The 22,979-nt window shown below is 44.6% G+C and overlaps 1 protein-coding gene across 1 annotated transcript in view; it reads right to left on the bottom strand.

The window, feature by feature from the left end:
* Nucleotides 1–1,506: 1,506 nt before the first annotated feature.
* LOC149355855 (nose resistant to fluoxetine protein 6-like) overlaps nt 1,507–22,979 on the bottom strand; it is a 102,698-nt gene continuing 81,225 nt past the window's right edge. Inside the window, exons 11-15 of the mRNA XM_089577704.1 lie at nt 21,503–21,625; nt 18,635–18,755; nt 15,531–15,717; nt 11,275–11,417; nt 1,507–5,562 (exon numbers count right to left, since the gene is read on the bottom strand). Of these exons, the coding sequence (XP_089433830.1) occupies nt 5,368–5,562; nt 11,275–11,417; nt 15,531–15,717; nt 18,635–18,755; nt 21,503–21,625 (769 nt within the window). The 3' untranslated portion in view covers nt 1,507–5,367. The remainder of the gene's footprint in view (nt 5,563–11,274; nt 11,418–15,530; nt 15,718–18,634; nt 18,756–21,502; nt 21,626–22,979) is intronic.

Here is a 22,979-nt window from a genome sequence, read left to right as displayed (position 1 = left end):
AGTTGTATTTTTGATATGGTTGTTTTTTGAAAGGAAGCGGTTGGAACAAACTCTTCTCTGCTGACGGAATATTACGCTACTATCTAATGATATCGTTGCTTCAGACGAAGCATTGAAAACTGTATCCGAATTTTCCGCACTAGGGATACGAAGCCTAGGGCTGAAAAATTACCTCATTCTAATTACTTGAAGGTTATGAAGTTACTGCGGTGGATGATTCCCATTGTGTTCCTGAAATTACGGCCGACCGCGTTTTAGTAAGGTGTGCTTAGCTGCTAAAAAAGGCAAGCTTTTATATCATTTCAAGTGCATTGTTAATAACCACCACTCCTTTGAGTTATTCAGCTGAAATGTTTAGGATGACAGTTTTGGCGTTTAATTTTCAAACTGCATTCTTTGTTCATTGAGAACGGAACACTGACTGGAAGTTTGCTTTCTTCTCATGAGGCGACTTATCCAGAGCACGGTTTCGTAGACTAGCAAAGATTGCTCGTTAACAATTGCTATCAAGTTGTACATATTCCACAATTTGCAGGTCTAGGCGACGTAAATGTGTTCTCTGGAAATTTCTGTGCCATATTATAATGATGCTGTAAAAACTGCCATGGCAGCATGAGTACGGTGACTACTGCGTTTATGCGTCACTAATTCTGCTACAGAAAATGTTCCAACCTCACTGGTTCACCCAATGAAGTTCGCTTAAGAAGCCTGTGTCTCCTTTCCAGCTTTCTCTCACCGTACCAAGGCAATATGGTATTATACCAGATGCATCAGACACCACACTACTTCACGCAATCGGGAGCTTTAAAAACTACCTTTCGTCGACCAAGCATTACCCTCAGCTGTGTAAATCTGAAAGCTTACAATGCGAAACTTTAGCAAGGTCGACATTGCAATACTGCAGTTATTGTTTTTGTTTTTCTTGAGAACATCGCATAACACCTGGGTTTTAAAAGGTGTTCGTAAATATTCCAATTCTCGGTCTTACCGACAACCGTATGACACTTAAAATAAGTATTTCCCATTCACGTCCTCCTCAAGGAACCTTTGATATACACTATACCTTCTTGCAAAGGGCTCGGTTAGTTTCTTATCGCCTAACAATGGCTTTGTTTGTAAAATGTGCCAGCATTGTAAAATCTGCGAGCTAAAACAGGTTTTTCTCAACTTTATTTCTGTAAAAGGCTCAGAACCTTGTTTGCCGGTTAGCATTATAGTTTATTACTGCAGTGTAACGGAGCTTTTCACATTTTTTCGCCATTTCATTTTCTTTGCCGGAGTCGTCGGTCTCTTGAAAGGACCCTTTGTGGTCAACATGAATTCGTACCTTTCCGCTCACAGGGCGGGTGCAGTTTTAGTACGTAGAGCTACATTAATATTATATTTTTTTATGTCACAAGTAGTTTGCACCCACCTGTGGGTTCCGCTTTAAGGCAGACTGGATTTCCCGCATTTTAAAAGAAGACACTGGCACAAAACTGTGATAGTGAATGGCGTTTATTAGCTCGGTACAAGCCAGCTCAACGAAGAGTACAGCATGACAAATGTTGAAGTGAATGTGCAGTGGTGAATGTTCGCGCACTAGTTTAGCCGTGCACAAAAGTTTCTCTTCCTTATATCTGTCCAGAGTCAAGGGCCGCTGGAAGGTGCAGGGATGTGTATTGCTTCCGGCTGAACTGTTCGATTGTTCGCGTTTGAAATTCTAAAAAACTTAGATATTGGTGGCGAGTAATAAGTCAGTATTATGACTAAATCAGGGACATGACCTCGCGAAAATAAATCGCAAATGCACGTTGTGAGCGCGGTACGGGGGAGAAAAAAAATCGAATTTTTCAAGAACAGATGCATGATACACCTGTCCCCTTTGAAAACGGTTGATTGCGAGACACCAGACTGAGGATTTATTAAATCCATTTCGTGAGTCTTTTTCTCGTCCTCCCCAAATACAATCTTGAAATTCGAAGCTATGTCAATAGTAAATTTGTATAACCTAAAAGCTGTAGCGGTGTTTACTGCTCCAACCTACTCTCCATGTAGTCTGCCTGTCCATCCGCCAGCACTCCTGCAACAGTTTTTTTCTATCGCTCAAAGTTGGATGCATTCTTAGTAAAGTCGTTGTCTCAAAACCCTCAGGCCAAGGAAATGCTCACAGTACCAACATCTGGATGGCTGAAGAGCTTTTCTAGTCCAATGTGTTTGTCCCCTCCCACCTGCCATCCACGAGCCATTCCCTTAGGTAAATTTCCTTTCATAACGGTGAGTTCCAAAGTCTTCTATCCTGTCTTCAGGTAGTAGGGCATACCTCTTGTCTCTTCACTGGACACCTGTTTTGTCGTTTACATTTTTTTTTAATTTTTCGCTATATAATCGTTCAAGGTCGGCTGTTTTCTGGTCAAACATAATTAGTGCGCGCCTTTAATCTCTTTGACCCTGCGTTTAAGGCTCACCTTCTTCGCACTGCGGTTTCGTGGATGCATGGAACGTAATTTTCTAGGCAATTTCCTGCAGTGTGTGTCAACACCCTGTGTGTGAAAATACTCAAACCGCTTTCCGGCCTAACTGCTTTCGGTCGTTGAGCTGTCATTCGTTATACCCCAAGATTGTATTTTGCACTTTCGCAATGCGGAAGATCAACAGCTCCTGCCTCTCTTACTGCTTCATTTGCTGTTTTCCTGTCAGCGCCCTAATGCTAATCTCCCCCAATCTCAGTGGTTGCCTTTTAGTCCCAGTTTAACTGCTCAGCTAGTGCGCAGCACAGCTTTCTAAAATGTGAGCCCTGGCACCACACTGCTCTGCAGATACCTCTTAGCCCTTCTACACTTTTTGTACCCATCTGGAGATGAATGCATCCTTACTGCGGAATTTTTCTTCCCTTTCACCCCGGTAGACAGTAGTTTGCTTTTCTTTTTTTTGTGCCGCAAGTTTTCCCCTTATTAATCCGTAATCCGGATTAATTCTACTTATATTTCTGCTCTTAGAGCCTGTGTAGCTTTAATTTCACATTGTAAGCGCCTTATCAGTGTTCCATGAGTGCTATCGCAGGACTGGAAGAGCAACACCATCCGTCGACTTTCGTGCAAGAAGCTTTCCATGAACACGAGTAAAGCCGTTGCTAAGCGGGAAGGAAATACCGTCCTATGCTTTTCAGCGTCTCGGAGCCATTATCTCCCCAGGCGACGTGCATTTCCGAGTCATTCTAAGCGGGACACGTAAGCACGGTCTTGAGATTATTATCAAATAAGATCCACCAGCTCTCAGAACAATTCCAATTTTCTGAGAAATTCGAGCTCCGACAACCTTCGGTTCAACCTATGCAAGGAATACTCCTGTGCCCTTGATTGGCTGCACAATCTCTGCAGTCAGAAACTACATGGAAGCGAACACGAGGCCGAGTTTCGCTGTGGACAGTCAACACAATGTGGCGGCGCATCTGTGTTTAGCACAGAGGCATACCAGCCCCGCATTCGCGCGTCATCGTCTGCTCCGGTAGCCGAGCGCTCTACGTCGCTCGAGCAGTCCATGCCGCCGAAACATTCAGGGACCATTGTTCCCGTTTGTCATCAAGTCATATATCGAAAGCAGTGTTCACCTGCAGTGTTCATCTGCCTGCCATACGCAAATAGTAAGAGAGCCGGCGCCCTTGAGTGGCGCCCGGGCTGCATGGTTAATGTTAGGAAAAGCCAGATCACATCGTGTTCATTTTTGTTTCATTTTTTTCGGAAAAAAATTCATATTCAAAACAGGGTCCTTAATGGCTATTTGTCCGTAATCAGGAGTCTGTACTAGCTGCAAAATCATTCGTGCGCGCTTTGGGCTACCATTGTAGGAGACGACGCGGCCCTCATGAGGTGGGATATATCCACTCTACGGAATGCAGAAGCTGATAAGATCACATGCGGGACATAGCGAACCAAGCCGTTACACTGTTACACTGAGTAGCGCACGGCCAAGTGTTTCCTTTTACAAACCTTTGAACTTTTAGCTACCTTGAAATTCCAAAAAAATGGCAGCTGCTCTACTCCTTGTGGTGCTCACTCGCCAAACCATTTGTAAGAATAAGAAACCCGGACAGAACTTCACTCAGAAGAGAAGGCAAGAATTATGTAATGCGCGATCTCAAGAAATGACCTTGGGGGAATGTGCAGTAGAAGTTCTTTTTAGAGAAAACAACGTGGAGTTACAAGGTTACCCAATGACTAAGCACAAAGCGCTTTCTTAAGCCTTAAGCGAAGTGATATTTCAATGCCCCAATCAGCTTCCAATTCAAGCATTACTGAAATGTTGCGTCGGATCAAACTCTAATTTATTATTCGGCATCGTTATTGTTTAGAACCGTTTATTTTGCTGAAAGCCACATTATCCGCCCTGTTCATTACGTACAACAACAATGGCACAGCTCATGCCATGCTCCTGATGCTGGGCACTTATTTCTAGAATTTTGCAAGCGATGTCCTTCGCCTCTACCCTAAGTTATCCTCTCCTGCAGGCGGTTTTCCTCGTGCTTGAATCCGGCCAACGGTTTCATAGGGGTTCAATGAAGCTCCGGAGGGTACGCTGGTAGTTCGAAGGACGGCGTGTTTTTGAACATTTGAAAGAGATGAAGAGATTCCTTTACGGCTCTGCAATGCCCGTGCTTTTCACATACACCAGTTTCAGTAATCATAACGAGCACATCGTTTAATATCAGAGCAGAACCACACTGCGGAAGGTTGCATTTTGGCAAACGCCATTGCTGGCAGTAGCAGAAAACTAGGACGCTGCATGTCTGACTGCTGCCATATGCCCTATGTGTGGAAAAACCTGCCTTCAGAAACAGCTCGGTTCAAAACTTCACGCTGGGCAAAGTCAAGCATTGTAGGGCTGCCCTGGCTGTGTCCTCTAACTTCCAGAAAGTAACGTCTATGCAAGATGGTCAACTTCAAGGAAGGAACCATTCTCGCGGGAGATTTTTCATGCAACCACAAGGTAAACTGTAGCAGTGATAAACGTGTCATGATGATGCAATGGGACGCCAGAAATGAGTCTCCTAATGAGTGCTTATAGCAAGCAAGCACGAGCCTAGGAGCTGACTGGGCTCTTGATTGTAGCACTAAACCGAAGTCGCTACTGAATATTCAAGAAAAAAATTCACGGACTCCCTTTAACTGAAATGTATGTGCAATATGAAATCACTGACTCGATCCTTATACAGGAAATTGTGGAGCTTCAAGATTCCGAATGTGCGCGTAACAGGAATGTTCGGCTTTGAGGTAATTGCTATATATGGTGCCGCTTTATGCTCCCTGCAATCGATGACACATTCTGCAGCTAGACAAGGTCTCTTGCTCTAGCCACGGTAGCGTTCAGATGTGGCTTGTGACGACGGGTTCAGCCCCTAGATTGGCGTGGCTCTGCAGATTCAACGGCTGCCAGGGCACTTTTGGCCGGCTTCGTCTCCGCGGAGCGCGCATCGAAGAACTTGTTGACGGTCTCCCAAACTAGTACAAGGGGCTTCTCCAAGAATACATGCACCAGGTAGCCAGCGATGACAGCCATCACGAAGTTGGACACTGCCGACGACATCTGCGGAAGCAACGGGAACCGTTAGAAGAGTACGCCATAGAGATCGTCACAAGCACATAGCGTGCATGGGCTTGAATTGCAGCCACTGAATCAATACTGGTACTACAATACCGCATCTTCAGTCACTAGCTTACTCTGAATATTAAGTCAAGAAACTTCGAACGTTACCATTAAGTCCATGTACAATAAAATGTCTACACAATGCGCAATATTTGAAAATGGTGTGTATTAGATAACTCACAAAATTGTGGAAAAGTGGGGTGGGAACAACCCTGTGAATATTGTCATTCAGCTTCCGTGACGTACGCGTTTATGTGCGTTTCGACTGGCCGTGCCGAATTAATGGCTGTAGGTAAAAAAAAGAGTCGCATTTGAAAACAAGGAATATTAATTATATTATCGTATAATTACCGTAGTTACACTTTCCACGTAGGTTTGGAAGGGGTGAACAAAACGTTCAGGCATACTGTTAACAGTGTTTTCCTTCCTTTTCTAAAGAAACAAGTATTATTATACAACGCACTGAGATGCATACGATGCGTAACCAACTCACTCGAACCCGGTCAATCCAGAACGCAATACAACTTTGTAGTTGTACAACATTTTCGATCACAACAGTATGCTCCCAAAAATGCAAGGCTAAATTTTGGCAGAGGTAATCGCGGTCAAGAGGTTTCTATTCTAAACGTGCTTTCACCTCTTTCTTTCCTTGAAGTTCAGAAGCCGTAACTCTCTCTGATTGGCGTCATATAGTGCACTTTGGGGTTTACAAGAACATCGAAATTCTTGGTTGCTGTGACGTTGTAAGCCGTTGTGGTACGTCGTCACCAGCGTGACTACGCCCACTGTCGGACAAACACCTCTCCCATACCTCTCCAATTAATCCTGCCCTCACTTGCTCCGACCATCCTAGTCCTGAAAACTTCTTAATCTCATCAGCCCACCTAGCTTTTTGCCACCCTGCTACTCATTCCTTCCCTTGGAATCGAGTCTGTCACCCTTATGGACCATCGGTTGTCTTGCGTTCGCATTACATGCCCTGCCGAAGCCCACTTCTTCCTCTTGATTTCGACTTCGATGTCATCAACCTGTGTTTCAACCAGTCTGCCCTCTTCTTGATTCATAAAATTGCACCTATCATTTTTTTTTCTATTGATCGCTGCGCTGTCCGTAAGTTGTACCTCATAACTTCATATTACTCCAAAGAAAGCAGTGTGTGAGGTGACAGCTTGGATGGATCCCGCCATACGAAAGGGCGGAGCTCATGCAAGAGCTGAAAATACCGCATAAACGAATTCGGCGGGCGTGAGAACAAGATCCCTCGAGTTTATTCTATTATTGACCAAGTCGCCAATCACTTAGGCTACCATTAAATTAATGCTGTCTCATGGCACTGCCCGGACAAGAACTAACTATCGAAAACAATTGGCTGCATTCCAATCGGTAGATATACTCAATAAATTCGCCGAAATTTTTAAATAAGTCTGATAAGCAGGCGTTCAAAAAACAGGTTTATTAAAGATTCCTGAATGGAAATATATGCTTCAGTGATTGGTCATATGTTTTTTGCCACATTGTTATTTAGTTATTAAAATTGCTCTCGTTGGACTAGACCTTGCACCTCCTTGTGCAGTTTGTTTGCGTAGTACTTCCTCTCCTTTGTTTCATTCTGCTTTGCAGACTGACAATTACTTCCTTTGTTTTATTTGAGCCCAAGCATCCTAACTGCTTTGCATATAGGAAAAGTATACTTCTCCAATTTTCTGGGTATCCGCTTATTCCGCATAAGATTTATGCTTTGTACAGATGATTAATCCTTATGTGAGAGTGCTAGATCAGCGCAATTTTTGTACAATGGCTTGTTTAATTTTGAATGTGATCATTCTGTAGCTGTCTGTGTTTGCTGTCTATTCTGTACAAAAGGGAGCTGGGACCCCCGTCAGTCACTCAAACGCCTTTAGTCCCAGCTCCTCCTCGTACCTCAATGGTAACGAAAAATAAGATCCTGAAATCTCGCTTCGGACACTCAATAGAGCAACAATAACAAAATATATGAACTATTCACATGACGTTGTACGCGAAGGGCACTGGAGTCGTTCGCGGTCGCCTCCTTAATAATCGCCGTTCGCTGTCGGCGCCGCCAAGGGACGGCCACGACGGGGCTACGCTGTGCGCATTGTTTTCATTTTGCTATCCGAGAAAACACCGTATTGAAGTGTTCACAAGACTTTCGTAGTGTGCATCACTCAGAATGCGCTAAAGTGCGTACGCACTTGCTCTGGAAGGCAGTGAAAATTCGCACTATGAAGAAAAGGTGCGATTGGGAAGAAAATCAATATTTAGGATAATTTGAGTTTGGTAATTTGACACGATGGCGACCTGCAATTTGGCCTTGACCATTTTAAAGTTTGGTCCACCACCACTGCCCAAATTTAACCTCAGATTTGGATCAAAATGACTGTCCAGACTAATTTTACAATGGCCTACAAGATGGTGAGCTCCATATTTGGCCCACCCCACCTCCGAAAATTGGCCTTCAGCCATTTAGGCCAAAATCGATGTCCAGGCTAATTCGACTAAGACCATTTCGAAATTTGGGCGGCACGCATCCTCAAAATTTGACCTTCTAACATTTGGACAAAAATCAATATCCAACCTAATTTGATTATGGGAAATACAATGGTGACCTCCAAGCTTGGCCTTCGCGATTTCCAAATTTGGCCAACCACCACCCTCGAAATTCGACCTCTTTGGATTTGGACCAAAATCGATATCCACGTTAATTTTACTTTGGCCAGTACGATGGTGACCTCAAAATTTGACTGGGCTAAATTTACCCAGGCTAAACAGTTCAAACTTGTACCGAATACATAATGAGAGTACATAGCAGCGGCATACAAGTCAAGCTAATATTAAAATAAACTGAAAAATAATGAAGCAATAAAAAAATCTATGTTTGAACATTGGTGCAATGGAGTTGAACCGCTCCCATTTTTTTTCTCTCCGCGAGGGCCCTTATCGGGGAACAAGGGTGCGCTGCAAAGCCACATTCTGACCAGTAGGGAAGGCTTAGTGATTGCCAAATTGCATTCTTCTTTTATTTTACACCTGTCTTAAATAATAGGGGATATTCAAAATTCCGCAAGTGCGCTTTCCCGCATAACAATGTTGCCCCTAACAAGATGGCCGACTTCGCTATAAAGGAACTACATGGGCTACAGGACAGGCGCTAAAGGTGTGGATAGAATGTAAGAAACGTATTTTGGAAGAATCAAACAAAAACCAGTCTTTCCTGCTTTGTTTTGAGCTGGAAACGCATGGTCCGCCATCTTGTTGGGGGCAACATTGTTATGCGGGAAAGCGCACTTGCGGAATTTTGAATATCCCCTATTGCAGACCATTTATAGCTATTACAATCATGCAAATGCGGAAAACTCTGCACACTTAGAGACTCTTTGTTGTAGAGAGCATGAGTGGTAAAGAAGTCATCTGATATGATTCCGGAATTCCTGAAGGGCGCGGCTACAGGCTTGCGCCTTAAATTCGTGGCTTGGCCAAGCTCTCTTTCAAGAAAATATGACAAGTGCATTCTTGACACCTTAACTTCTCAACCCTACTAGGCGCAGTATTTCCTCTTTAGTTGATTGGAATATACCGTGCGTCACAGCGAGCTTATTGCATGCCAGCCTCACTTTTTTGTAAAATTTCTCTTCTGTCCGAGCAAAAATGTAGGTAGCAATGTTTTTTGTTTCAGGTGTAGTGGTGGGTGAGCAGGCAAATAAAGTTTCAAAAGTTTTATAAAATACGAAGGCAATGTAGAATTTCCTGTCTACCTCATACCAAAGGTTGCAGCTAAAAACTGCAGTTGTGTACCAAGATTTTTCTCAGAGCAGCTATGCTCATTAGCTGAGACGTGGTGTCAACAAGAAAGCGATCCGACTTACTTGGATCTTTTCTAACTTTACCATTTAAACACGCGGTCACGAGGAGGGGTATGGCCATATTTCTAAAATCTTCCCATAAAAGCAAAAACATTAAGGAATTGTTATCCTTGACAGAAAACTTCAAAAATCAATCATTAGGCCGTAATAATTACATACTATCTTTTGTCTACCAGCCTTCGATCGGAAACTACGCCTCTTTTGCAAAAATCTCAACCAACTTTCTACAACACTGCTCTTTAGACCGATATAGCTTTGTTATTGGTTGTAAATCTCAACACCAGCACGAATGAGAAGAACCCGTTATCATTAACACGCTCTAGTATAATCAAATCGAATGCATCTACTAATGTGATCTCTTCTCCAACAAGAATTACGCCGTCCATTTTGAGCCCCATGGATGGTAGTTGTTAATACAACTGTTCATTGTGCTGACACTATGTCATGGGACATTAGTCATCATTGTCCAATTTTTATATCAATTAAGAAGCGCCGCCATGCGAGTTAGAGATATTCTTTTAGAAAGTTCCAATGATTCAGCAATGAAATCATAATCTCGTTCAGGCAAGAAATATATAGCGTGGGTTGGTCAGACGTCTATAATTACGGTTGCGTTATTGAAGCTTATAATTCATTCATTGAAATGTTTAACACTCTCTACGGTTGTCATTTTCCATGGATAACAAAGCGGAAACACACAATGTTAAGGAAATCTTGGATTACAACTGAACTTTACCAGAAGATTAAAACAAAGGACAAACTATAAAAATTAGCACTAAGCAGGAGCACAGACAATTTCAAAGTTTAGGAAATCGAACTACGTAGAGCACAAAGAGGCGGTTACCGAAAACTGTTCCAGAAAAATAGGCGTGACAATCCGAAATAATGCGGCGGGCCGTGAATGAAGTAATCAGTAGCCTAAATAGCAATGAGAGCATCGGTGAACTTTTAATCGATGGATCACCAGTAAAGGTGCCACCTTGCGGGCCACTTTATCAGTATCTCATTAATCTGCCAAACACTACACATAATAAAGGTGCGGCTTGCTCTATTTGAAAGCAACTAAAAAAAACGTCGTCTTTTTTTCGCGCGGTTAAAAAATGGATAACAACCAACTCGCCCAGCTTTCTGTTCTTCTTAATATCATTTCTAGTTCCCTGGGCTCCGTCCTTTCACCCCAGCGCTCGTGTTGTTGTGTGTGTAAACGTCGTCGTCTTTTCGCGCTGTTAAAAAATGGATAACAACCAACTCGCCCAGCTTTCTGTTCTTCTTAATATCATTTCTAGTTCCCTCGGCTCCGTCCTTTCACCTCAGTGCTCGTGTTGTTGTGTGTGTAAACGTCGTCGTCTTTTCGCGCTGTTAAAAAATTGCTATTAGTATTAGTTTCCTTACGGTGGTTACTGAGGGTATTACTTTCGCGTGCACGTTGTTACGATTCCAACAGAATACGCCAGGGCACAGACATTCTTATGCGCTCGGCTTAAGTACGAACATATGTTGTTGTTTTTTCTGCCTAAGCTAGCATCATTCAAGAATATGCGCCGCGAAACAAACGCGGTGCATGGCCATGAGCCGGTGTGCTTTAAGCAGCTTTTGAATAAAGTCTCCAGAATGTTAGCCAAGGATGCGCAGGATCCAGCGATTTAATGGACCCGCTGAGAAATATCCATTACGGAGAACTTTAGTCTATATTCTGCACCAAGGTAATGACCCCATCACTGCGTGAATTGACACTTCGTAAAAGCAGTGGAGACAAAGGGCTTATACTCACGATGTGGAAGTGTTGATTTTCAATACGCTGCCGGATGGTCCAGGCCTTGAAGAACACGAAGTATGCGTGCACCAAGTATATGGAATAAGACAGCCTTCCCAGCGGCACCAGGGCGTCCCAGGACAGCAGCGAGTTGATCACCCCTGCGAGACAGTCACGCATGTGCCCAGTGAAGATTCAAACCCATCGACGTTTCAGGTATGGGGCATGATGTACCACATATTAATCTAAAGTTTCCTAGCACTGAGCACCCATCAAGTCAGTCTTAACTGAAACAAATTGAAAGAATCATTTGTGCGATGGTACAAGTTCTACCAGTGGAGCAAAAAACTCGCATTGCAGGGGTAACTGCTTTAACCGCTAATTTACTTAATGAAAACGAACATTGTCATCTTAATCCTTTCCTTGCCATAATTAAAAAGTTTCAACAGAACATTTCCATGAAAAAAGCCGCGAGCTAACTTGCCCGATGACAACAAACAGGAGTGGAGACTTGATGCCTGCCTGCTAACTTTTCGAGAGAACACTAACGCACGCAGCCCACATGTGTCTCATCGACCCACGTACATATAAGCGCGATTCAGGCGTCCACTGACACAGGCAGCCAGTTATGCGCACTTCCTTTCTTAAAGTGTTCGGATGTAAAACGTTATCAACGCCAATGAACACAATGAACGCCGATGGCCTATGGCTTCAGCGCCGCGTTTCTGGCACAACGCTGTCGATGCCAGCAGCCCACATCTCTCTCTCATCAGCCCACGTACCTCTAAGCGTGATTCAGGCGTCCACTGACCCAGGGAGCCAGTTATGCGCGCTTGTTTTCTTAAAATAACGCAGCGTTGTCAATGGCAACGCATGCAGCGCACATCTGTCACTACAGCTACGTAGCTTAAGGCACGACTGAGGTGTCCACTGTTCCAAGAGAGCAGTTATGCGCCTTTCCTTTCCTTTGCCAGCTCCCGCTCGATTGGTTTCGCAGCTTAAAGCGCGACGACTAAGGTGTCCACTGCTGATTACAACGGACAACGGCGCCGGCGACGGCGACGCCACAAAGCGCAGAAACGGGCGCCAAAGAGCTGCGCTCTAAAATTCAAAATCAAGCCCAGAAGTTGGAGTGAAATAGAGATCGAAGGCCGTAACATAACGGACCTTTCGTGCTTTCCACAGTCGCATCTGACTAGCTAACAAGCGGCAAACCAAACAGCAAACTGCTCTGAGGGTTTCAGGTTACCAACGACGCACGCGGCAGAGCTAGTGTAATTGTAAACTCATTAGTTTAATCTTCACTACTTAGCGCTCGCCTTGGAAAGCGACCACCAGCGCGAGCGAGCCCGGTAAAGTTTACGGTGTTCTTTTTTTTTAATGCGTTATCATTAGAACGCCCATATCTCAAGAAGTGTCCGGCGTTGGCATGTCAAGCCTCGGTTAGCAGAAGGCTAATTGGACGAAGGAAAATGCCCCACTCTGTTTCCACGGAAGAGGGGGAGGTAAACGGATACTGAGTGCGGGCGACGGCGGGTGGCGACAGGGACATCGTGGTCGCCAATCAAATTCGACGGGTGATTACAATAAAAAAGGGGTACGGCATGTCACACTATGATGGGTGAAATTCATCGGGAGAGTGGAGCTCGGGTGCCTTTCGCACGGTTATTGAGGAACAGGATAATGCTACCTGCTCTGGCAGCCCGAAGCCAGCAGTGGCTGCTCCCACCAGTGGGAGCACAAATGCTATCCCATACTCTGGCTCATCAATCGCATCCGTCGCCTGCGATATTTTTAAACGTGAAGCTCTGTGGATTCTTGGTGCGAACTACCCGTGGCGTCGTCCTCAATTTCAGATGGCAATTTTTTTAAAACTTAGCATTCTATACAGCACAGACTCAACTGGGCGTCAAGTTTTCATGATGTCAGCGCCGGTAGTCGCCACCATGCAGCGTAGAAAACCATAACCGCCATTTTTTTATATCAGTTACACTGGCGCTCTTCGTAGCGTGGTTTCGGTTTTGTACAATTTTCGACCCGTATCCCAGTTGGAGCCTCAATTTTTGCGAAAAAAGCGAACGTTAGCATTTAAAAACTCGCTAGGATTTATGTTTCAGGTTTACCACTTCGTTCCTTTTTTCTGACATTGTGGTCAATTTCTAGTGATGCATTCAGCGTAATTTCCTCATGCTCCTTCAAGGGGAATGTTTCCTCATGCACATTATTGGTCTTTAGGAATAAGAATTCGAATTGTACTGTTATGGCTGCTCTGCCTGCGAACCACTTAGTAGCACGTATGGCCCCTGTATTCGTTTATCGGCTTAATGCTCAGCATGCTTGAACAGCTACCACCCAGCGCTGTCTTCTGCTCATTAATGGTCACAGACGCCACCTATTTTAAATCTCCTAAGTGGTATGTGGTGCGAAGCCTTAAAAGTTTCATGCATAGATTAGTCAGCATCTGTCAGCTGCTATCGCCAATGCGAACGTGCATGAAATCTGCAATGCCAACAAATTCTATCAACTAGCGTTATCAGTCATGCTCAAAGTCCGATTATGTCGCATAAAGACAAGTCATACATATGATTTCTGAATTCAGTCAGTATTTTTCACCTCGAATGCAGTTACACAACGAGCTGCCCCGTTCTCACGGAGACCGTGAGCTGCCACAAAGTGCGTGGCGGCTAGTCGCACCGTCGTGCCAACACTGTGATACCAACGCAGCTGTACTAACATCTACACACGCGCAAATAGACATCCGCGTCGTAACTGCCACGCAAGAAAGTTCCCATTTCCTGGGTCCAAATCCTCACTCTTATCTCTGCCATAGGTGAGCCCCAGAGGCTCTCGTCGATGACCTCAGGTAACATAAGTGATTACCCGGCTCAAAAACAAAGCAATATATCGTTAAATCTGACTTACCCACGCCTCAAAATTCAGAAGCGAACGATTTGGCTAATCTGTTTTTTTTTTCTATGGTATCTGTATGGCGGTTATTTATGATTTTTAGGACACATAGTTTCTTTTTTAGTCTGTACTGTTTTTCCAAAGAGCGGAGACGTAATTGCAATGATATCGAGGCTGGGCACAGACCGATGAAATCACCGCACGTGATGCGGCTCCACTGCAGTTTTATTCGCAGCTAAGAGTTGTGAACGCTTCCGCTGCTTGAGTCAGTCGCTGAGAACGATTGAGGATAAAACCCAGAATGTGGACACCAGAGTGACATTTCATTTCATGGCCTCTACCGAAGCCCCGCAGGGCACCCTGGTGTAACTGCGCTTTCGCGGGAGGCGCTGATCAACACAGTATGAGACCTTAACGAAGGAGCTGCCAAGGCTTCTGGATATGAACTAATTCATGGGTCTCTTAACACTATTTCGATCAAGGCAACCTAATTGTACAATACTAGTTCGAAGCAATGTTCGGAATAGTGACATCGAGTACGGGCCAGTTGCATCAAGCTATTAGGAACCAGGTGTACGATACTTCGACAGTCGATTTATTACAGCCCTTGAGACGAACCGTGGCAGCCTAACCTGATGCAACTACCCTCATGATTGCTTTAATATATAAATAATGTTTCTGATATTAAGCGGCGTTTACTTTTTTTTTGTGATCCTTGTTGTCAATAATAAGTCACAGGTGATCCTTAAGCCCGCAAAATGGTTGGGTTTGGTACTCTCGCTATTAATAGTAATCTTCGCAATCTACTATTCACTTCGTTCAGAAAGGACACGATGCCCATTAGCAGATGTGCATTATGAGCGGGAATGAAAAACTAGGCCTTAAATATCAGACTTCCGCTAAAACCTTCAGAAGCTCGGCCCACATTTAAAAAAAAAATTCCCGATCAATTCTATTGTCTTTTTTTGTCGTCTCTATTGATACCGGAATCTGTGAAAGGCATTGCTTTGTAGCTGGCTATAAACACCGAATTCAGAGGTGATAACTGCCAGTGACAAAGGTGTGAAAGAATGAATCGCGAAATCAGTCCTTCTAACATGTGCCCCCTGGTTGCGTTTCTTTATGCTCTTTGTGCACGCTCCTTGACATCAACAAAATTATCTCGTAGAGAACAGAATCCAGCTTGATAATGGAGTTTCGGGCTCTATTCAGGCATTCTTGCTCTGAAACTGATTTATTATAGGAGGTTTTAGCGCTCGATACTTCATTGCAATCAAGTAAGCTTTGGTGGCCGAGCTCTCGGGTGCAATCATGTTCAGGGAACTGGGCCGATAACCTCAGAGTGACATGCCTACTGACTGCCGTACCTCCGCGTCCTGTGGCGCAGGCGAAGACAATCCAGGCAAGTCCAAGCGCCCAGGCGATTCGGTGCGTGGTGGCGTAGGCTAGCGTCACTTGGAGCGTGGGCAGGTCTCCCAGACCCCACGGAGCGGCAGCAAACAGCGACGCACTGGTGAACAGTAGCGCCAGCGCCCAGAGGACCGACTGCAGAAGCTGTGAGCGAGGGCGAACACAATCTGTTTTTTTAGTTATTTTCGAAAACGCGCTTCGGTAAATAAACTGGCGCAGAGCTCGAACCGTAAAAGGGAAGAAATTCGTGTCATAATGCGCAAGGAATCACAGGCGCCAAAACTTTATAGACTGCTTGTTTCAAAACTGCCTAACAGTCTCCTTGACAGTGCCGCGGCCTTCGCCACCTTTAATAGTGCAGCAACCTGCATAAGTACGCTTGCACCTCTCTTGTCTGCTTTAAATAAAGCCTTCAATGACGACAATGCAAATCTTCCCGCAAAAGCTCGGAAAGTGAATGCCTACCATTCGTCTCATGGACTTCATGGCCCAAAGCTCAGCAATACAGGCGGACCAATACTCTCTTTAAGCCTCCAAATCTCTATGCATCAAAGATAAAAATCATTAGCTCAAATCGTGCTATGTCGTGCACTGCATCAATAAGCTATTACCGAAACTGCTGGCGTAGCTAAAATTTCAGAAAGCAGTATTTCGCATATGAACAACGATTTGCATTTGGGCCATTTTATGGAGCTAACCTGAGTTGTGTGAAAGAATAAATCGAAAACGTCAAACTAACTCAACGACTAATAGAAAATAAACTCTTTTTACCCAATTAATATCCTCCTATTTACAAACAATTGTGAAAAAATGAGATACGTGCAATTCATGTGCGCTCGAAGAAAGTGCGCTCGCTTTTTCTTAACGCTGAGTTGCCAAACATTTTTACCAGAAAGCACTGACTGCTGAGTACATTTTACTGTCAAACTTCCTATTTAAGATCCGTGTAGTAATAAGTACGCAGCCTGCAAACACTACGCTTCGTATTCACGACACGGGGCACGGGGCAGTATAGGGTTAAGCCGTCGAAAGCACTGTTCGGCGAAGTAAGATACTGCCTTCATGGGCAAAAAAAAATAGCGCGAGTAAATTATGAAATTACAAAATATGCTTACTCCTGCCCAGGATTATTAAGAAACGGTCCTCTTTTCCAGCGCCACATTGGTCACACCGAGACACCTCTTAAATGTCGTGAAAAGCATCGAATGGTGGCAGGTTTTCGGAGAATATTATACGCACCGGCTTTCACGCGATCTGCATGCACTAGTTCGGTGATCACCAGCCATCTCCCTTGCCTTGTCTCCTGAGTTGTAAGAGAGTTTTTGATTACGAGGAGGTTCTATGCACTGTACATTATGTGTCTAACAACCACGCCGGAACCAGTGCTTGTAACATAGGCGACTAGGTGCAAAGCCGTTTGCCTTTGGCGCTTGCCGCTCCGGTCAAAGTGTGTGCGGTGCTGTCTACGAAACCGGCTAATCCGCCACTATTGTCTGTTTTAAGAGGCGCGTCGGTAATTGCGCGAGTATGTAGACTTATTAGCTCCCAAACTTACGGCTCAGGTTGTGATCTATTCTGCCGGCTAAAAGACGGGACTCTAATGTGTATGGCTCACTTGGCGCGGTCGGCAGTGAAGCACTAATAAATGAAGCGGTATACAGTGTAAGCGCCGCGTTGAGAATGGCTGAGAGGCTGTAACATCGCATTTGGGCGGTGCCGTGCACCCAGCTTGGGCGTTTATATTGAGATGCTCTTGAAATGACTGCAGAAGCTTTAAGGCACTGATCCCGAAATGCAAAACACCCAGACTTCCAGCACTGTCTTTTCAGCGATGGCTGCAGCAGCGTTGATAGAAATGCGACAGTTTAGTGGCCGTTCTGAGTGGAGGACCACACTGTAACTCACGTCTTTTGTAGGCAACGAAGAGCCAGTGTCGAGCGCTCGTTAGCGAGGATGGCTTTGATGCCACCCCTTTGAGAGCAGTCCATGCACAGATCTCGGTAATTTTTTTAGGAATAACGCTGTCCCTTTCAGCCGCGAATGAGAGGCTAGCCGCCGTGGTGACAAGCACAGCCGCAAAACTGGCAAGCATAGAGAGCGAATGCTGGCGCTTCTAGAGTGATTATACCGGGTGTTTTTTTAGAAGGTCCAAAACTAAAGAAAAGGTAAATTGCTTTAGATTTATTTTAGCTCTGGGGCTATACTGGAGGCTACGGCGGTCGCCAGGCAGGAGGGAAACTGCTTTAATTAGTTCGCTGATTAACTAAATATGTTAATAAACTTTTCTCGTTTTTATTGGATAACGCAGAATTGGAGATCGTCCACCAAACAGTCCAACCGAGAAAAAACAATTTTAATTAAACATTTTTCACGCACTTACGAGGCGCGAAAAAGTCACCCTGGCAGGCATCGTCACACCGTAACTCAGCGGCGGTGAGCGCCTCTGACGTAATCGCTCCGCCCTGCGCTTTGCGTCACACCGCTGACGTCACCTGAAGCGCGGACGGGCGGCCTGCGCTATCGCTGCTTGTTTCGCTTCGCTCTGCGGCCGCACGGAATGCCGCGTTGGAATAAAAACGCACTGACACAAAGCGCACGGCGGAGCGAACTACGTCACAGGCGCTCACAGACGCTGTGTTACAGTGTGAAGCTGTCTACCAGGGTGACTTTTTTCTCGCTTCGTAACGCACGCAAAAAATTTTTTCATGAAAATTTTTTTTCTTGGCTGGACTGTTTGGAAGCCGGTCTCCACTACTGCTAATACCACATATCCCCTAAAAAAATTCGAAAACTTAATTAACGTATTCAGTTAATCAGCGAAGTAATTAAAGTTGTTTGCCTCCTACCTGGCGTCCACCGTAGCCCTCAGTATAGCCCCAGGGTTAAAATAAATCTAAAGAAATTTACCCTTCTTTAAAAATTTTGGACCTCCTAAAAAAACACCGGTATATAGCGTGGCGGGTGCGTCACCCGTTTTGTGAGATAGTGCTCCTTAATACTTGAGATTGTCCATGTCGTGTAGGGCCATCAATTCTGGTTCTCCAGAGCCGAACTAGCTTACCGCCGGTATCTTGGACTCCCTGTATCGCTCGTAGCCGAAGGCGGTGAGCGCACCCAGGAGGTAGGGGCCGACGTGCGTATGGGGAAGCAGATACATCCACCGGTTCATCAGCAGGGTGAACCTGCGAGAAATGCACTATTTCGCAAAATGAAGAAGGTGGCGCTGCTGGTGCATATTTGAATAATTTCATAAAGATTTCTGCCAATTTCCGCCAATTGCTAACCAATAATCCGACTTTAGTGTCTTGATTACTTACTCGTCTGATCTGAGCGATGACTTCTTCGTCACATTTACCCTTAGCTCAGCTATGCATATGAGAGTGAAGAAATTATAGGCGATGTTCTTTTGAAGGCATCAATGTCGCTCTGCTTGAATTTCTCTATGTTTCCTTAATGGATGTCCAAGATAGTTTGGTTAGAGTCTATTGGAGCAGGTTGAAGTATAAGGTTGCCTGCAAAACATGCAGCCCTAAATAAACTACCATCAAACACGAGCTGGAGCCCTAAGAGAGCACTCATATATAGCGACGATCTGGGAAAGACAGCAACGTCTACATCGGTCAGCTTGACTGTGATAACCTAATTCGGGTCATGTTATGTCGAAATCGGCAACTAAGTAATCTACCTACCTGCGCCGAAAATAAATATAGGCAACCTGTGTTCTAGAGGTGTGCCATTGATGTTAAGAACAAACTGGAGGAATTTCTAATAGAGATTAACCCAAAACCTTATTCCCAAATTAATTTTCACTGCTCTCCAGCCAAACTACTATCTTCTAAAATTCGTGCATGTTATTAAAAAGAAAGTGTCAAAAAGTACCTCCTCCATGTATATTGCTGCGGCTGCGGACGTACACCAATATAATCTCTTTTCACACCACCCGTAATTGTTGAAACCTATGGTGTTGAGCGACTTACTCGGGGTCTGAAATATTCATGCCTTACCTAGTTACCAATCGCTCAGAGCTAAGCCTTTGTAACAGCTGCGCTCAAAGCACCATTACATGAACAAAAAATCTTGCAACGTTCATTAAGCGGATCGAATTTTCCATTTAATAGAAAAACAGCAAGTTGTTCGACTCCATGAGTTCAGCGGGAAAAGGTGGTCTCATAATTCTCATCAGGACTTCCTTACACTATACTTGTTAGAAAAAACAATTGCAGTCGCTCTTGTCGTTGAGAGCTGATGTAAGCATGATACGCTTTGCAGTGCCTAGGATGGTTATAGTTGTTGCTGGCTGCATTTTTCTGATGAGTCTCGTCCAGGTCATGCCACACCACACCAAATCAGAGAGCGCTTCTGTTGCCGATATTGCTCAAGTGCAGAACTAACAAGAGGCATATGCGATACCGATCTTGCATTCAAGAGTCAAGGACACAGGCCTGTAACAGTACTGTGTCCTTAATAAAGCAGAACCTCGTTTCTCGTTCTCGCCAAAAAGAACGCATAACATCTGTGGCGACACTCGGAAGCTGGAGAGCGCGCCCCACACCACCCGATTGCTGCCGTCCTGGCTCTTCTCTTTTTCAGACGCCCCGCATCTGTGATTGTCTAGGACCAAGCCCCATAAAGAATAAACCTTAACATTTATGTCACTTCCACACAGGTGGATATCATGGCTTGCGAGCGATGAGGATAGGGAATTGCTGTAGCTCACACAGTTCTCCTCGCGGCCTCCGGTAGCCCGATATTTGCCGTGATTGCAGAACCGTCGAAGGTTTGTACGGCGCGCTTCCGCTCGCGGCTTACCGGCTCCTCTAGAGTGCGCCAAGCTAGATTCACCATTTGAACGGAGAGTTCTGGAAAGTCGCCTTCATGTAGCCCTCGAATTCGGCTCCGTATTCGCTCTCTGATTTGCGGTAGTTGTCTGACTATGTTCGCCTGAGTTTGCCGAGAATGCTTATTACTTCAGCAAACAATATTTATTATTCTCATTATTCTTTTGAATTTAGCTAATTCATCACGTGATCAGAAACACGGTCTGCGCTCGTCACACTTACGGAAAACACTGTTGGCATCCGTCAGTGAACGGAATAATTATTCTAGAGCATCCATCCTGGGCTCAACGTAATTCATCAACTTCTCTGAAGCTTTTAAAGTGAATTCAACGTGATAAATTAACTTGTCCAAATATACATGGTGAGTTAACAATATGTGCCTGATAACGACCACAACTTTTTAAAGGGACCAATCGCAGCGTCAGAAATTATCTTTATGATGCCCTTTGTTGTTCATTACTTCTATTATTTACATTCCTTCCAAATATATTTTATATTGCGTCTACTCACCAATGCCAACTTTTTCGTACAAAATTTACAACCATGATACCGTAATTTGATTGTTTAACAGTACATCAGTTTATGGAATACTTAATGATTCTGGGCCTTATCAAGGCATAAATTTTGCGAAGTTGTAAGAATCTACGTTTCTACATTGCAAATAACTGCTGAGCTGATATACGCGAGCTCGGTTCCGGTCACGGTGGTCGCGTTTTGAGGGAGGCGAAAGGCTAGTGACCCGTGTACAGTGCTATCTATGTCAATGTTAAAACCCCAAATCGTCGAAGTTACTAGAAGCAGTACTGTAGTAATGCTAGGTGCAGTAGATGCAGCAGTGCAAGATGCAGTAGTACTATCCGCCAGCAGTAGTACGTCGTAGAAAAGGAGCAGAGAAGGTGGAGCAGTATTTGTAAATATTGTTTGTGCAAGACACACAGATAGCACAGCAACATAGCAGTGACAATTGGGACTTTTGTATATAAGCTGTATGGTTTTCTATGCGGCAGCTAAGCATCGCAGCCTGCAAAAGATTAGCGCTGGATGGCCATCTTTTTTGTGAAAGACGCGCTAGTCGGGATAAAGATGCTCACTTGACATCTCTGCTGAAGAGAAACATGGTGGGACTATACTCGCTGAGGTATGTCTGCACGCCCACGGAGACCATGGATACGACCAGGGTGCAAACCATGAGCGCCACGCTCACCCTTCGGTTCCTGAAAAACGCACGACAGGTTAGCCCAGCTGAACAGGCCTTTCCTATTGTTCAAAAAAAAATTATGTTCTTTGGTTCCAGTACGCTTGCCTCCATTGAGGAAATTTATTTCCTGGATGAGGATACAGACTTCAGGTACCAAGATACGTTAAATGCAATGAGCAGCCCCTCATCCACTGCTGCAGCCCAAATAAGCTCACAATTATTAGTACCAAAGTGCATGATAAGTACAGCACGGCACATATTTGTACTCTATAGCTCAACGATAGATGTAACTTCGCGACTATGAGAGACGTAAAGCACAGCACTGGGTCAGGAAGCAGAGATGAAATTAAATCTTCGACATCTATAGGCATTAGAAACCGACAATATATTCAGTCAACATCACAAAAAAACACGTGTATCCTGTTCTCTTACATGCGAATATGAACATTAATTCCAAAAGAAATAAAAAGACACGGGGCACCACTGAGGCTCAGCAAGAAAACTCTTCATCAGCACAATAGCTGAGTCCATTTCCTAGTTGCATGATCGGTAGTTGATGGAGCCGCACGTTCATTCTGGTGTGCAGAAAATAACTGCAAGCAGGCGGATCTGATGATCCGTCCGCTACAGATGCCTTATTAGCCATTTCGTTATCCACTTAATCATGCTTAATTATTGAACATGAGACATTAAAGTGACGAATAGTTCCTTTTAGAACAGTCGTAAATACAACCTTCATTTTTTTTTCTTTTTTTTATGGCATACTGCAGACCGTGAGGCCCAAGCAGGAGTGGATACTGAACAGACCACAAATTGAGCAATAATAGCAAAGTGCAAACAGAAAACGAGCAGCGCGAAATGACATGGAAGAGAAAAAGAAACTAACAAAACAAACTAAAAACAAACTAACAATGGTCACTTATCAGGTCAAGAGACCATACACACGAAGCTGGTAAGCTGTTCCAGTCACTGATGGTTTGCGGAAAGAAAGAGTGCTGAAAAAGTTAGTCTCTGCAAAGTACGGGGTCAGAGAAAGGGGGTGGGAGTGTCGGGTTTGTCTGGTGTTCTGTAGATTAAGATACGGCGAAGAATTAATTCCAAGTTTATGGTTAAATAACAAAAATAAGAATTTCAACCGAAGAAACTTGCGCCGGGTCCCGGCGCAATGAACCCCCATGGTGTCGCACTGGTTATGGGGTTCGCCCGCTGACCCGAAAACAGGGGTTCAATCCCAGCCCGGGCCAACGCATTTCGACTAAGGTGAAACGCTATGCTTCCATTCACTGTGGAATGTCAGTGCCCGCTAAAGAATCCCAGGTGAACGAAACTATCCGGAGCCCTCCACTACGGCTTTCCTATTGCCTGAGTCA

The sequence above is a fragment of the Amblyomma mixtum genome, chromosome 3 (genome assembly GCF_055824585.1).
Source record: "Amblyomma mixtum isolate Tamu chromosome 3, ASM5582458v1, whole genome shotgun sequence".
NCBI classification, from domain to species: Eukaryota; Metazoa; Arthropoda; class Arachnida; order Ixodida; family Ixodidae; genus Amblyomma; species Amblyomma mixtum.
Note: the sequence above shows the minus strand (reverse complement) of the source record. Positions and strands in the feature narration are given on the sequence as shown.